This window comes from Geotrypetes seraphini, chromosome 11 (genome assembly GCF_902459505.1).
Source record: "Geotrypetes seraphini chromosome 11, aGeoSer1.1, whole genome shotgun sequence".
NCBI lineage: Eukaryota > Metazoa > Chordata > Amphibia > Gymnophiona > Dermophiidae > Geotrypetes > Geotrypetes seraphini.
Window position 1 is genome coordinate 103,763,749 of NC_047094.1, and position 13,820 is coordinate 103,777,568.

Consider the following 13,820-nt stretch of genomic DNA (forward strand, 5'->3'; position numbering starts at 1 on the left):
TAAACAGACTCCCAGTAGTAGTGAATAAAACATCCAAACAAACTGATACAAGACCCAACATATGGGTAGGTGTTTGCCCTACATCAATATTTATCTTGTCTGACAAATAACCTTATCCAGTAGACACATTGTTATAACGTTTTCCAGAACTTAATTTTTATGGATAAGCATAAAAATCAAAAACATTCATGTAAAAATTTGAAAAAACTGCAAGCTTAACTCCCTCCTCCCTACAATGTACAATGATCATCTCTCCCTTCCTCTCCTCTACCCCAATTCTTTCTCTTTCCTTTCTCTCCCCATGTGCAGCATCTTTCCTCCCCTCTCACCCATCCCCATGTGCCTTCCCTCTGCAGCATCTTTCTATCCCTCTTTCCCTCCCATCCCCTGTGCAGAACCCTTGCATAGCATCTTTCTATCCCTTCTTCCCATCCACCCCGTGCAGAACCACACTGACCCTCCCACTGCGAGACCAACATATCTCCCTCCAAACAGCAGCGAACAGCAGTGTCAGCAGCACTTTAAACAGGTTGCTTCGCGGTCTTCTCCCGCCAGGTCCTACCCTCTGCCGCATCACTGCGAGACCGACATACCTCCCTCCAAACAGCAGCATCGGCAGCACTCTAAACAGGCTGCTTCTCAGCCTTCTCCTGCCGCTCCCGTCGGGGTCTTCCCTGTGCCGCGTCACTGATGACAATCAGTGATGCGGCAGAGGGTAGGACCCAGTGGGAGAAGACCGCAGAGCAGCCTGTTTAGAATGCTGAGAACGCTGCTGTTTGGAGGTAAGTAATTCAGTCTTGCAGTGGAAGGGTTGGAGTGGTTCGGATGGGTGGAGTGGCAGAGGGTTGGGTGGGAGGGTCAGCGGGGTACAGCTGCTGCCGGCGAATCCAAGGATGGAGTCGGGGAGTGCAAGGAACATTTGGGAGGGGCTTTGGAGGCAATCTAAGGCTTATTTTGGAGGAAACATGGAAGATAGAGATTCTAAGAGCCCCCCCCTCCACCTCCCGATTTGATTTGTCAGGTTATCAGCCTGTTACTCATTGTACCATGCTGTGTGCTGGGAGCTGAAAGAATAGAAGTTGCAAACAGCTTACAGGGAGAACTTCTGTCTCAACAAGCCTGAAATCCGGACTGCATGTGTCTTCTGACTGCTTCTCAGACCCAGTGCACTTGCCAGAGACCTCGCCCCCACCAGATCCAATGCATGCAAATGGGGGAAGTCCTGATCCAGGAAAAAGCCACCAGAGAAACATAGCCTAAGCTCAAGCCCACTGTGAACAAACCTGGGGCGAACCTTGCTCACAAGCCCACAAACTATTAGTGCAGGCTGTCGAAGTGGGTGAACTGTAAAGCAGCCTGCCCACTGGAAGCAGACCCTCGACCTCAGAGTCTGCACTCTCCTGCAGCCAGAGCTGTCCCACAAAGGGGATCCTCTGCAGCACTGAAAACTTTGCAAACTTAGTGGGATAAAACAAACTTGATTTAGATGAAAATAAATAGGAGCAGAAAAAAAGACTACTCATTTGTAAAAAGAAAACTGAGGAATTGAAGGACAGCCAGCGGTAAGGAAGGAGCTGCAAAAAATTATACAAGAGTTCTCACAAGAACAGGTTGACTACGCAAAGGTTCAGGAATAGAGTGTCTGTCATACTAGAAATACCACTATCCAGTCATTCCTTACCTCAATAGGCATAGCACTTTTTGCCAACATTCTCTCTGTATCCAGTATCTTTATTGAGGCATCAGCAGAGCCTGTGGCTATTAATTGCCCATCTCTACTGTACGTAGCTACACGACATGGTCCTTTATGAGAGGTGACATAGCAGGTCTCATACTCCGAGGCTTCAGGGGACATTGTTTGGACATCTGCATCAAATTCTAAGTCAATGCCTGTGCCTGGAGCCACAGTGTCAGAGCGACCAATTGCATACTGGACAGCACTATCATCATTCTCCATTCCTGAAAGCAGCAGAACAGAATACAACCACATTTATTTCTTGCACAATATATTTATTGCACAATCCTCAATATATGCAAACAGATGAATTTCTGACAATATGAATCAGCATTCTACAGGACCCAAAACATGCCTGGGAATCCCTATGAGTAGAAATTCCACGTTTAAAGGGGAAAAGGATAGTAATAAGGAGTGTACCTCCGTCCGCCTGGCCAGGATGAACAGAAATGCCGAAATGTTATCAAAAATTAGGGAGGCTTAGGTAACACAATGAATAATTTAAATTATCCCGATATTGACTAGGTAAATGTAACATCAGGATGTGTTAGGGGAATCAAATTTATTGATAAAAATCGAGGACTGCTTTATGGAGTAGCTGGTTCTTGAACAAGAGAAAAAGCAATTCTAGACCTAGTCCTTAATGGAGCTCATGATTTGGTGCAGGAGGTAATGGTGCTGGGGCCACCTGGTAACAGTGATCGCAGATTATATTAAATCTGATCATGTTATAGAACAAGTACACATAGGAAATCCAATACAATAGCATTTAACATTAAAAAGGGAGACTATGATAAACTTATTTTATTACCATTCTTCTCATGTTAAGAGGAACAGCTGTAAAAGATAAAAATTTACATCAGGCTTGGAAGTTATTCAAAAATACCATCTTGGAAGCCCAGACCAGAAATATTCCAAGTATTAAAAAAGGAGAAAGGCAGGCCAAACAACAGCTGGCATGGTTAACAAGTGAGATAAAGAAAATCCTTCAGAAAGTGGAAGGATCCAACTGAACGTAACAGAAAACAGCATAAGGAATGGCTAGTCAAATGCAAAAGCTTGGATAAGACAGAAACCTTGAAAAGAAGATTGCATTAAGAGGCAAACACATAGTAACTTTTTTAGGTAACTAGAAGCAAGACGCCAGCAAAAGAATCAATTGACCAAGGGGTAAAAGGGGCATATAGGGAAGAGAAGGCCATAGTGGAGAGATTTCATGAATTCTTTGAAGGAGATACCATTTCTGCAACTGGTATTCAATGCTGATGAGTCATAGAAACTGAAACAAATCTCTGTAAAACTGGAAGATATAATGTCACAAATTGAAGAGTAGCAAATTGCCTGGACTGGATGGTATACATCCAAGAGTACTGAGAGAATTGAAAAATGATCTTGTAGAGCTATTGTTAGTAATGTGTAGTTTATTTATTTATTTTTTTTTAAATTCTTTATTCATTTTTAATCTTACATCAAGTGTACAAATAATAAAATATTTGAAATTAAATACATCACTTGAATTTCTTTCTAATATAACATCAAATATATAAATTTATTCCCTTCCCATCCACCCCTATCCTTTAACATTTAATCAAAAATATACAATATAAATATAGCGTGTAGTTTATCTTTAAAATTTAGCATGGTACCAGAAGACTGAAGGGTAGCCAATGTCATGCCAAATTTTAAAAAGGGTTCCAGTGGTGATCCAGTAAATTGTATACTAGAGTCCAATGTCAGTGCTGTGTAAAGAACAACATTGCAGAGCATATGCATACCTTACTGGAGAGCATGATGAAATCAGTTAGCTTAGCGGGGTTAAAAAAAGGTTTGGATCATTTGTTATTCTATTGTCCCTTTATCATGGCTTTTTGGAAATCAATTTGGGACCAAGTAAATTGTTTACTGGAAAATCATGTGGCATTATCGTATGATACGATTCTATTTGGTATGTCAATGAGAAAAAAGAGACAAATTTCATCAAGCAATAATAAACATTTATTGATTATGACAGGAGTCGCCATACAACATATCACAAATAATTGGAAAAATTGTAGTAGACTCAATTATAATTTCTGGTGGAATCTGTTGTGTCAAATTTATAAAATGGAAAGGACAATTGCTGTAAAAAAAGGGAATTATAATAAATTTAAAAAGATTTGGGAGCCATTGACAAAGTATTGCAATGAATAGATGCCATTTTCCATTGAAAAAGTACACTTGTAAATGTGGGGGGAGGGAGGGGGAATAAGTTATACTAAAGCTTTGATCATAAGAAAGGAAAAATTATGTTCTTACCTGTTAATTTTCTTTCCCTTAGACGCAGCAGATGAATCCAGAGACCAATGGGATAGCTCACATCTACCAGCAGGCGGAGATAGAGAAACTGATTAACAGGTGGTCCTATTGGCTGGCACTCCTCCTGTTTATCTAGTATAGCTCCTTGCCCAAGCATCCGTAACCATCAATAGGCATAGCATGTAAAAAACTTCTTTCCCATAACAAATCTCAAAATGCAATAATACAGAAAACAACCTGCCATAATAACAAACTGCGAAAGTTGCAAAAGAAAAAACCGAGAGACAATATCCAGAAAGGGTGGGGCTCTGGATTCATCTGCTGCGTCTAAGGGAAAGAAAATTAACAGGTAAGAACATAATTTTTCCTTCCCTAGCAACAGCAGCAGATGAATCCAGAGACCAATGGGATGTAGCAAAGCAATCCTCAATCTGGGTGGGAAGCAAACGCCGCCTCCGCAACAACTGAAGCACAAAACGCCCCTACCGCATGCACCCCCACATCCAAGCAGAAATGCGGAGAGAAAGCACTCTCGGAAGACCAATTAGCCGCGAGACAAATCTCCTCCAAGGAAAAAACCTCTGGGCCGAGCCCAAGAAATAGCCATCGCTCCGGCGGAATGGTCATAAAGTTCTTTCGCCAACCGCTTCCCTGCCAGCAAGCAAGCATAAAGAATGTCCTCCTGGACCCATTGAGCGATGGAGGCTTCGGACGCCGCCATACGTTTGAGGCGTCCCTTGAAGAATACAAAAAGGAGATATAAACAACTAAAAGCCGTTAGAAACCGAGCTCGCGGAGAACGCTACGTACGTATCAAAAAATGCAGTGAATAAAAACACTGCTCCCAATTTCTCCTCCCAGGAAGAAGGAAGGAAAAGCGAGCATGACATAAAAGAAAGGATGACACCCCCCTAGAAAGAAATAGTGGTACCATCTGAACTGATACCCCATATTTCGGAAATCAGAAATAGGAATCCCTGTTAAACAAGGCCTGCAACATAGAAAACTGCAGAGCTGAAGCCATGGCCACAAGAAACCCCATGTTCAACGGCACAGCCCTTTAGAGTCCCAAAAGACAAGCATGAAATGAAGCCTTCGGTAAACTGAGAAGAAGTACGTGAAGATTGTACTCCAAACTGGGCTTTCTAAGAGGCGCATGAATATACCGCACTCTGTTTAGGAACTGAACTACATGAAGCTGAGAAGTAAGCGAAGAGCAATATACCTAGCCCTTGTAACAAGCCAAGAGTGGCACTAGAAGCTGAAGCGAATTGAAAGCTAAGCCCTCAGCAATACACTTGTGCCAAAAAGGAACTCTGGAGTGTTTCAAACGTTAAGAAGCACCCAAGAAAGGAAAAACCTCCAAAAGGAAGCAGAAGCCACAGGAGAAGACATCTGTAGCACCTGGATAAGAGAAGAAACAACCTGCTTCGCATAACCCTTACACGTCAACCAAGATTTTTCAAAAAACTAGGTCGTAATACTAAAGTAGTACAAATATCCATGTTGATCGGACCCTAGGCGAGCAAAGACGGAAATACCAGGAAACTTCTTAGTCCGGCTGTCGAAAGACTCATCAAATCCGCATAGTAAGGATGGCGCCGCCAATCCAGAGATTCTACAAATACTGTGCCCGGAAAGCGAGCTCGAGATGGCAAATCCAAGCCATCATCAGCCAGCGGAAAACACCGAAAAAGAGAAGGCAGAGGCGAGAAAGGAGCCATGCGGCTACCCCCTCTAACTCCCACTTCCTGGGCCCGCCGAAGAAGCTAGGAAGCTTAGAATTGAGAGACGAGGCCATGAGGTCTAAGTCAAGGAGATCTCACATCCATAAAAAAAGCTAGAACGTCTGAGCCACAAATCTCAATATCCAGGATGCAGAAGATTACACTATTACTAACATGCACACTTTCCAGAGCGTACACAGCGCTGTACACTGTAACATATAAGAAATGGGCCATGCTCAGATTCCGCGGAGAGAAAGTCTATCCAAACTCTTATCCTGATCCATAAAAGGATCTGCCAACAGAAGACGAAGATGAGAGTCCACCCATTGAAGCAGACCAACTTCACCTGCCAACTGAGTACAACACCTGCTGCCCAAGCTGTAGAGGAATACCCCCATCATAATACTGACCAAAAGGACCCTCAGCGGCAATCCGGAAGAATGATCTGAAGCTCCAGAAAGGTAGCCTGACCCTGCTCAAGAGTAGAAGAATGAACAAGTACTGAGTCGCCTCTGAAGACCAGACTCCTGGAGCTGAGGATGGAAGCAAGTTTCAAGTTTATTCATTATTTGATTGATCGCCTATCATAAATTACTAAGCGATTTACATATACAAAGAATACAGGATAAAACAATAACAATAATATAAATAAAAATATAAAAATCATTTAAATACTAGACAAATTACTACAGGAAACACTAGGATAGAGGGGAAAGAAATACAATTTATAATAGGAAAGGAGAGAACATTGAGGGTAAATTACAAAAGGAAAGGGAAAAACAAAATAAATTTGGAAATAATATTTTTAGATGACTGGTGTGAATGGTAGTAATAAAGAGCAATTAGCATTTCAATTAAGTATTGAAAGCGTCTTTAAAAAGAAAGCTCTTAAGTTGGCTTTTGAATTTATCAAGATTTTTCTCTACCCTTAAATATAGTGGGAGAGAATTCCATGTTTGTGGTGCTGTAACGGTGAAGATATATTGTCTTCGGGTATTTATGAATTTAAGAGTAGGAATAACCAATAACAGCTGTTCATTGGATCGTAAAGTTTTTTGAGAAGAGTATGGAATTAAGTCTTTATAAATAAATGATGGAGTTTTGTATAGCAACGATTTAAAGGTGAGTAAAGATAATTTATACAATATTCGGTGTGCAACTGGGAGCCAATGAGCCTTTTGCAGTAGAGGGGTGACATGATCAAACTTTTTGGCCCCCATAATTAATTTAATAGATGTATTTTGGATAATCTGTAGTCTTCTGATTTCTTTTTGGGCCATTCCTTTGAATAAAGCATTACAGTAGTCAATTTTTGAGATGATCAATGAATGGATTAGTATGTTTAAAGATTTGGGACAGAGGAATTTTGATATAGAGCGAATTTGACGTAACCTGTAAAAAGTAGTTTTGACCACATAGCTAATGTGGTCGTGATAAGTTAAATTTTCATCTAGGATGACTCCTAAAATCCTGATTTTGTTTATTTGTTTGAGCGCAATTCCCTGAATATTGATAGGAACCAGTATTTTATGATTTTCTTTCCAGGGAAAAAGTAACGTGTTGGTTTTATTAATGTTTAAGGACAGTCTATTCTTGTCCAACCATAGATGAATCTGTTTGAAGCCACCGAGCTCCCTAACCCGACAGCCCGGGATGGTCGGTGGTCATGAGCTAGTCCAGCAAAGAACGAGGCATGCCTTGAAAAGAGAAATCGCGCTGAGCCACCAAATCATACAGAGCGATGCAGGAGGAGCATACCAAATAATTGGAGCCCTGAGATACCGGGAACCACCGGAACAAAAGCGACTGCTGTAGCGTAAGAAGGGGAAAGCAAGCCGAAGTTCCCAGTGGAGTCAGCAATATGGATCACAGAAACTGTACAGAATCCCATACTCTTGGTCATGGTAAGCGAAGAAGAATACCAATCTGAGACCGAGACCTCATGCCCAAGTCTCCGGAAAGAAACACGTCTCTCCTATATGAATAAAAGCATTACCCCGATATACCTATAAATAGTACAGGAGAAAAGAGCGCTGTGCAAATTCGAAGATGCACGTGTAAAGAACTGAGGAAAAGATACCACCCTTTTCGTGTCAGTCAAATGGCCCAACTGGAAGTCGTCCAAATCAAGCAGGCAGTCAAGAAGAAATTAGATAAATCGCCTGGTAGCGCCAAAACGGTACCACCGCCCACATCACCTAAAACGTTCGTGAAGCCTTGGGTAGGCTTTGGCATGTGCCAAAACCGAAAGCGCTGCTCCAAGGGAGGCAGGCAAACCCAGTGCCGATTCGGAGTCCATAGAGAAAATGTAAATATACTACCATGTTGTCTGCAGAAATGTGTAACTCCGAGAAACTAATTCAGAAGAATGGGATCCAGCCTGCCCAATGCCCCCGTCTCGGGCACCATGCAGTAAGTGGAACAACGTCCCTTAGTTCCCGAAGAACTACAAGAACTGTCCTGAGGACCAGTAACACTGAAAAGGGAAACACAAAACATAGAGACTCCAAGAACGAACTGGAAACCTGAGGAGGATGCAAAGATGCAAGCATCCTGAAAAATCTTCACAGCCCCCTGACCTGACATTATAGCGTCTTCTCCCTCATGAGAAAGTCTGAAGAGTCATTGAAAGAAGTCAAGATCCCCTCAGAATGAAGTGCAGAAGGTCAGGGAATGGCAGGATGAGACTGTAGGATCTGCAAGAAGATTCTCCTAGGAAAATTCAAGTTTCACAATGTAAAGAGGAATATACTGGAACCATGAAAACAGTACTAACCCCATGTAACATGAGCGAAATACGTATGTCCTTTAAAGTGAATACATACTACACTTATCAAGATGCTGCATCTACCGCCCCGTGGAAAACAACAGCATCCTTACAGGTATCAGACAAAGCTCACATCGCTAATGAGAGCTTCAGGGATGAGGCTAACAGCCACATAGCGCGTGATCCTCCGCGGGTCTGATAGAACAGGTAACTGGCTCCTGATTAAAAGGAACTGTACAGCCCTTCCTGTCTGGACGGGGGGCCCGTCTAGCATGTGCCATGAGAAAATGGTGACAGGAGAAACCAGAAACCAGCGTGATAAGCATGGAAATCTGAAGTCCAGGCCCCCTCAGAAATAGAGAAAGAGAGTCCTGGCCGCAGGAAGATGCGCAGTGTCATTATGCCCATAGAGACAGCCCGAACTGTTTGTACTACCTTTAGGCATATATATCCTGTGCCACTACTAGACACATGCAGCTCAGCACAGAGGCCCAAATAAGGACAATTACCAACAGACAAAGGCTCAATCTGCAGGGACCCCAAGAGAGACAATGAGATACCTGTGTGAAATACAGGGCACTATCTTACTGCTGATCTCACCGTGCCGTGAGTTGCCGTATGTCGCCCCAGTCCGGAGACAAACCGAGACTGGGTGACCTAGCACAGGGCAGAGTCTCTCTGGTAAACCCCTTGAGTGCTAACCCCAGAGTCCGATTAAACAAGCAGCTTCCTTCAAGGGAGTACAGCAGGAACACAGACATAGACATATAAAGCTGCCCAAGCTTGTCCCAAAGCTGGTGACACACATAAAACTTGTCTGAACCGGAAAGGAGAGAAGCTCCGGCATACCCTGACCAAAGTCAGCTGGAAACAAACTACCGGAACGCTGCAGCTCTCCCGCCATCGCCGGAGACCCAAGCGCACGCTGGATTCTCACTGACACGTGGCCGCTGCATCAACGCTCCTAGAAACATAGTTGGATTCAAGCCCCGCAAAATTTACCCTGCCGCGGCTTGCATAGAAATAAAATCAGACTCAGGGAATAACCAGAAGAACGGCCCACAGCGCTGGAAAAAACATGTCCCATCTCATGCTGCTATAAACCGGCACCTGCACAATCAGCTGCACATGGCCGTGACAAACACCGATGAAAGAGAGCCTCAGAATAAACAGGACTACCGTATTTTCACGTAGATACCGCGCACCCGTGTAAAACGCGCACACGGGTATAGCATGCGAAAACCACAAATTTATGTACAGAAATTTTTCTATACCGCGCACACCCGTATACCGCGCATGCCGCCCCGACTCTCCCGTCGCCGCCCGACTCTCCTTTCGCCCGCCCCGAGTCTCCTCTGGTCCCGACTGCTCGTTTCCTGCCCTGCCCCAGTCTCCTCTGGTCCCGCCTGCTCGTTTCCAGCCCTGCCCCGAGTCTCCTCTGGTCCCGCCTGCTCGTTTCCAGCCCTGCCCCAGTCTCCTCTGGTCCCGCCTGCTCGTTTCCAGCCCTGCCCCGAGTCTCCTCTGGTCCCGCCTGCTCATTTCCAGCCCTGCCCCGAGTCTCCTCTGGTCCCGCCTGCTCGTTTCCAGCCCTGCCCCGAGTCGCCTCTGGTCCCGCCTGCTCATTTCCAGCCCTGCCCCAGTCTCCTCTGGTCCCGCCTGCTCGTTTCCAGCCCTGCCCCAGTCTCCTCTGGTCCCGCCTGCTCGTTTCCAGCCCTGCCCCGAGTCTCCTCTGGTCCCGCCTGCTCATTTCCAGCCCTGCCCCAGTCTCCTCTGGTCCCGCCTGCTCGTTTCCAGCCCTGCCCCGAGTCTCCTCTGGTCCCGAATGCTCATTTCCAGCCCTGCCCCAGTCTCCTCTGGTCCCGCCTGCTCGTTTCCAGCCCTGCCCCGAGTCTCCTCTGGTCCCGAATGCTCGTTTCCAGCCCTGCCCCAGTCTCCTCTGGTCCCGCCTGCTCGTTTCCAGCCCTGCCCCGAGTCTCCTCTGGTCCCGAATACTCATTTTCAGCCCTGCCCCAGTCTCCTCTGGTCCCGCCTGCTCGTTTCCAGCCCTGCCCCGAGTCTCCTCTGGTCCTGCCTGCTCGTTTCCAGCCCTGCCCCGAGTCTCCTCTGGTCCCGCCTGCTCGTTTCCAGCACTGCTCCGAGTCTCCTCTGGTCCCGAATGCTCGTTTCCAGCCCTGCCCCAGTCTCCTCTGGTCCCGCCTGCTCGTTTCCAGCCCTGCCCCGAGTCTCCTCTGGTCCCGCCTGCTCGTTTCGCCGCCCTGTCCTGCTTGCCGCTCTGTAAGCATGCGCAAACCATCTACAGACAAAAAAGATGGTCTGAGCATGCTTGCCGCTCAGTTTTCTGCGACGGGTTGTCGGGGCGCGCTTTTGATCTGTCACCAAGGCGGGCCTTTGTCACGGTGTGCTTTTGACAATGTGGCTTTGTCCCCCCCTCTATCTGGCCTTGTAATTTGCCCAGTAAATACCATTTTGCCTTTACAACAGCATCTCAGCCTTTGGGTAAGCCTATAAAAGATTAATGCTGCATGTAGAGCCCACATTTCAGTAATTTGACTCTTCAGATTGGTATTCTGCATTTATCTACCCGGTAGTAGAATTTATCAATTAAATTTAAATTTACCGCCATAATGGAAGGAATGAGACGAAAGTCATATACAGTGGACTTTAAGCTTAAAGTCGTTGCGAAAGCTGAGGAAATAGGCAACCGGGCCGCAGCGTTCAATGTTGGAGAAACATCGGTGCGTGAATGGAGAAAAGATAAGAAGGAACTGGAGAAATGCAATCCGCGAAAACGGGCACGTCGTGGGGCCAAACCAAAATGGCCTCAGCTGGAGGATGACTTGAAGCAGTGGATTCTGGAGAGAAGGGAGCAAAATCAATCAGTCTCTACTGTTGCGATTCAGATGAAGGCAAAACTACTTGCAAATAGAAGAGGAATACCCAACTTCAAAGCTGGCTTCACATGGATCTCAAAATTTATGAAAAGGAACGGACTATCAGTTCGAATGAGAACAACTGTTGGCCAACGACTTCCGGATGACTGGCAGCAAAAATTGATTGATTTCCGTGACTTTGTCGCCAAAGAAATATCTGAACTTGGCATCACTGCAAAGAACGTCATCAACATGGATGAAATTCCAATGGCATTCGACATTCCAGCGACAACAACCGTAGCCCCCACAGGTACTAAATCTGTTGCCATCACCACAACTGGGCATGAAAGAACGTGTTTTACAGTAGTTCTTGGTTGCTCAGCTAGCGGGGTTAAGTTAAAGCCCATGCTCATTTTCAAAAGGGTCACTATGCCCCGTGAAAAGCTGCCTACCAGTGTGGTTGTGCACTGCAACAAGAAGGGATGGATGGACTGCAACGTAATAAGATTGTGGGTAGATAAATGCTTTAGGGCTAATTTTTGATGCCATGGCTGCCCACAAAGAAAAAAATGTTCAGGCCTACATTAATTCTACTGGTGCCCACATCGCTGTGATACCTGGAGGCCTGACGTGTAAGCTGCAGCCACTTGACATCGCAGTGAATCATCCATTCAAGACTTTTGTTAGAAAGGAGTGGGAGCAGTGGATGCAGAGTGGCACGCACGAGTACACACCTGCGGGGCGGCTGAAGTGGGCAACTTTCACAGAAGTCTGCAAGTGGGTGGCTTCAGCATGGGACAAAATAACACCAGATACCATTCGAAACGGATTTAGAAAAGCGGGCATTGTTTATGAAACCAATGACACTACGGCTACTACCAGTGCAGCGGAAGGAGGCAACAAAACGGATATCAGCGACGATGACGATATCACTTCAGAAATAAACAAGGATCGTCTGCAGGCTGTGCTCACTTTATTTAATGATGATGATGACAATTCAGATTTTGATGGATTCAAGGATTCAGATGACTGTGATGATGATGACTGAATAAACCTGTAAACTTTGTTTATTTACCGTACAACTTTACCGTAACTACGGTAACTGTATTTAGATTATTTTGTCCTCGATACTTCGTTTGATCTACCGGTTAATGTTATAGTTTATAAGAATGAACATGTGATTTCTGTTCTTGTTGCTGAATTCATACTCACTAATTCTAGATTAAAAGTTATACGGTTGTTTATAAGAATGAACAGTTTTTTTCTTTTGACGTTTTTGGTTGGAGGGTGTGTGAATGGTGCGTGAGTTTCTCCTATGTCCATTTTTGTTCCCATTCTAAAAAACACTGATAAGTTCCCAGAAAAAGATACATTAAAATAAGAAGTGAAAACAAAGGCCCCTACAGATGAGAACATAAGAATAGCCTAACTGGGTCAGTCCAATGGTCCATCATGCCCAGTAGCCCATTCTCATGGTAGCCAATCCAGGTCACTAAATACCTGGTCAAAACCCAAAGAATAACAACATTCCATGCTACCGATCCAGGGCAAGCAGACGCTTCCCCCATGTCTTAATAACAGACTATGGACTTTTCCTCCAGGAATTTGTCCAAACCTTTTTAAAACCAGCAACGCTATCTGCTTTTACCATAACATAAATCTTTCATTCTAAACAGAGACATTGCCAGATGTCAAATACAGAAAGAACAAGGTACCGTAACTTCACAAGGACTTAGCTGTGCAGGAATACCTATACCTATACCATATACCTAGTGCAAAAATGTGCAAAGGTCTGTTTTTTTCTTTCCATCACTACATAGCCTACGGTAATGCCACACAAGCAGTGCTGTTACAAATATATTCTGAAGGTCAATGCTAAGGTTAACAAAGTTTCCTTCCTTGGACCACAAGGAGATACTGACAAACCACTGAAAGAGATCCCAGGAACAACACCCAAAGACCCACTCAGTGTGTGAACCAGTTGAGTGGAGTGGACTAGGGTAACTGGGGGGTGGAAATGGACCCGGAGTTTTCTCAGCAGAATTTCCCAGACCACCTCTTCCTCTCAACACATTGACACGCTAGTGGGTTTATTTTATAGCTTTTCACCCCCTTCGGTCTGCCTGTCCCCCTTGAAGGTCTGCCTGTCCCCCCTTGAAGGTCTGCCTGTCCCCCCTTGAAGTCCTGTCCCCATCCTGAAAGCCTGATGCCCCCCCCGAAGCCCGATTCATCACCCGGAAGGAACGCTCGCACCCCCACCCAAAGGACCGCTCGCACCCCCACAGCCTCCCCCCTCCCCCACAGAGAAGCTGTCTACCTTGTTTTCGGATGCCAGCGAGCCCAGCTGTTTCCTCTGCCGGCGGTCCCGCCCTTTCTCTGAGCCCTGCTGCGCTGCTTCCTCTTCCGGCAGTCCCGCCCTTTCTCTG

General features: G+C 45.3%; 1 protein-coding gene across 4 annotated transcripts in view; it reads right to left on the reverse strand.

The window, feature by feature from the left end:
• CSTF1 (cleavage stimulation factor subunit 1) overlaps positions 1-13,820 on the reverse strand; it is a 34,644-nt gene that overhangs the window by 13,990 nt on the left and 6,834 nt on the right. For all 4 annotated transcript variants that reach the window (XM_033914068.1, XM_033914069.1, XM_033914070.1 and 1 more), the window contains one exon: positions 1,682-1,959. In XM_033914068.1, coding sequence (XP_033769959.1) covers positions 1,682-1,959 — 278 coding nt within the window. The remainder of the gene's footprint in view (positions 1-1,681; positions 1,960-13,820) is intronic.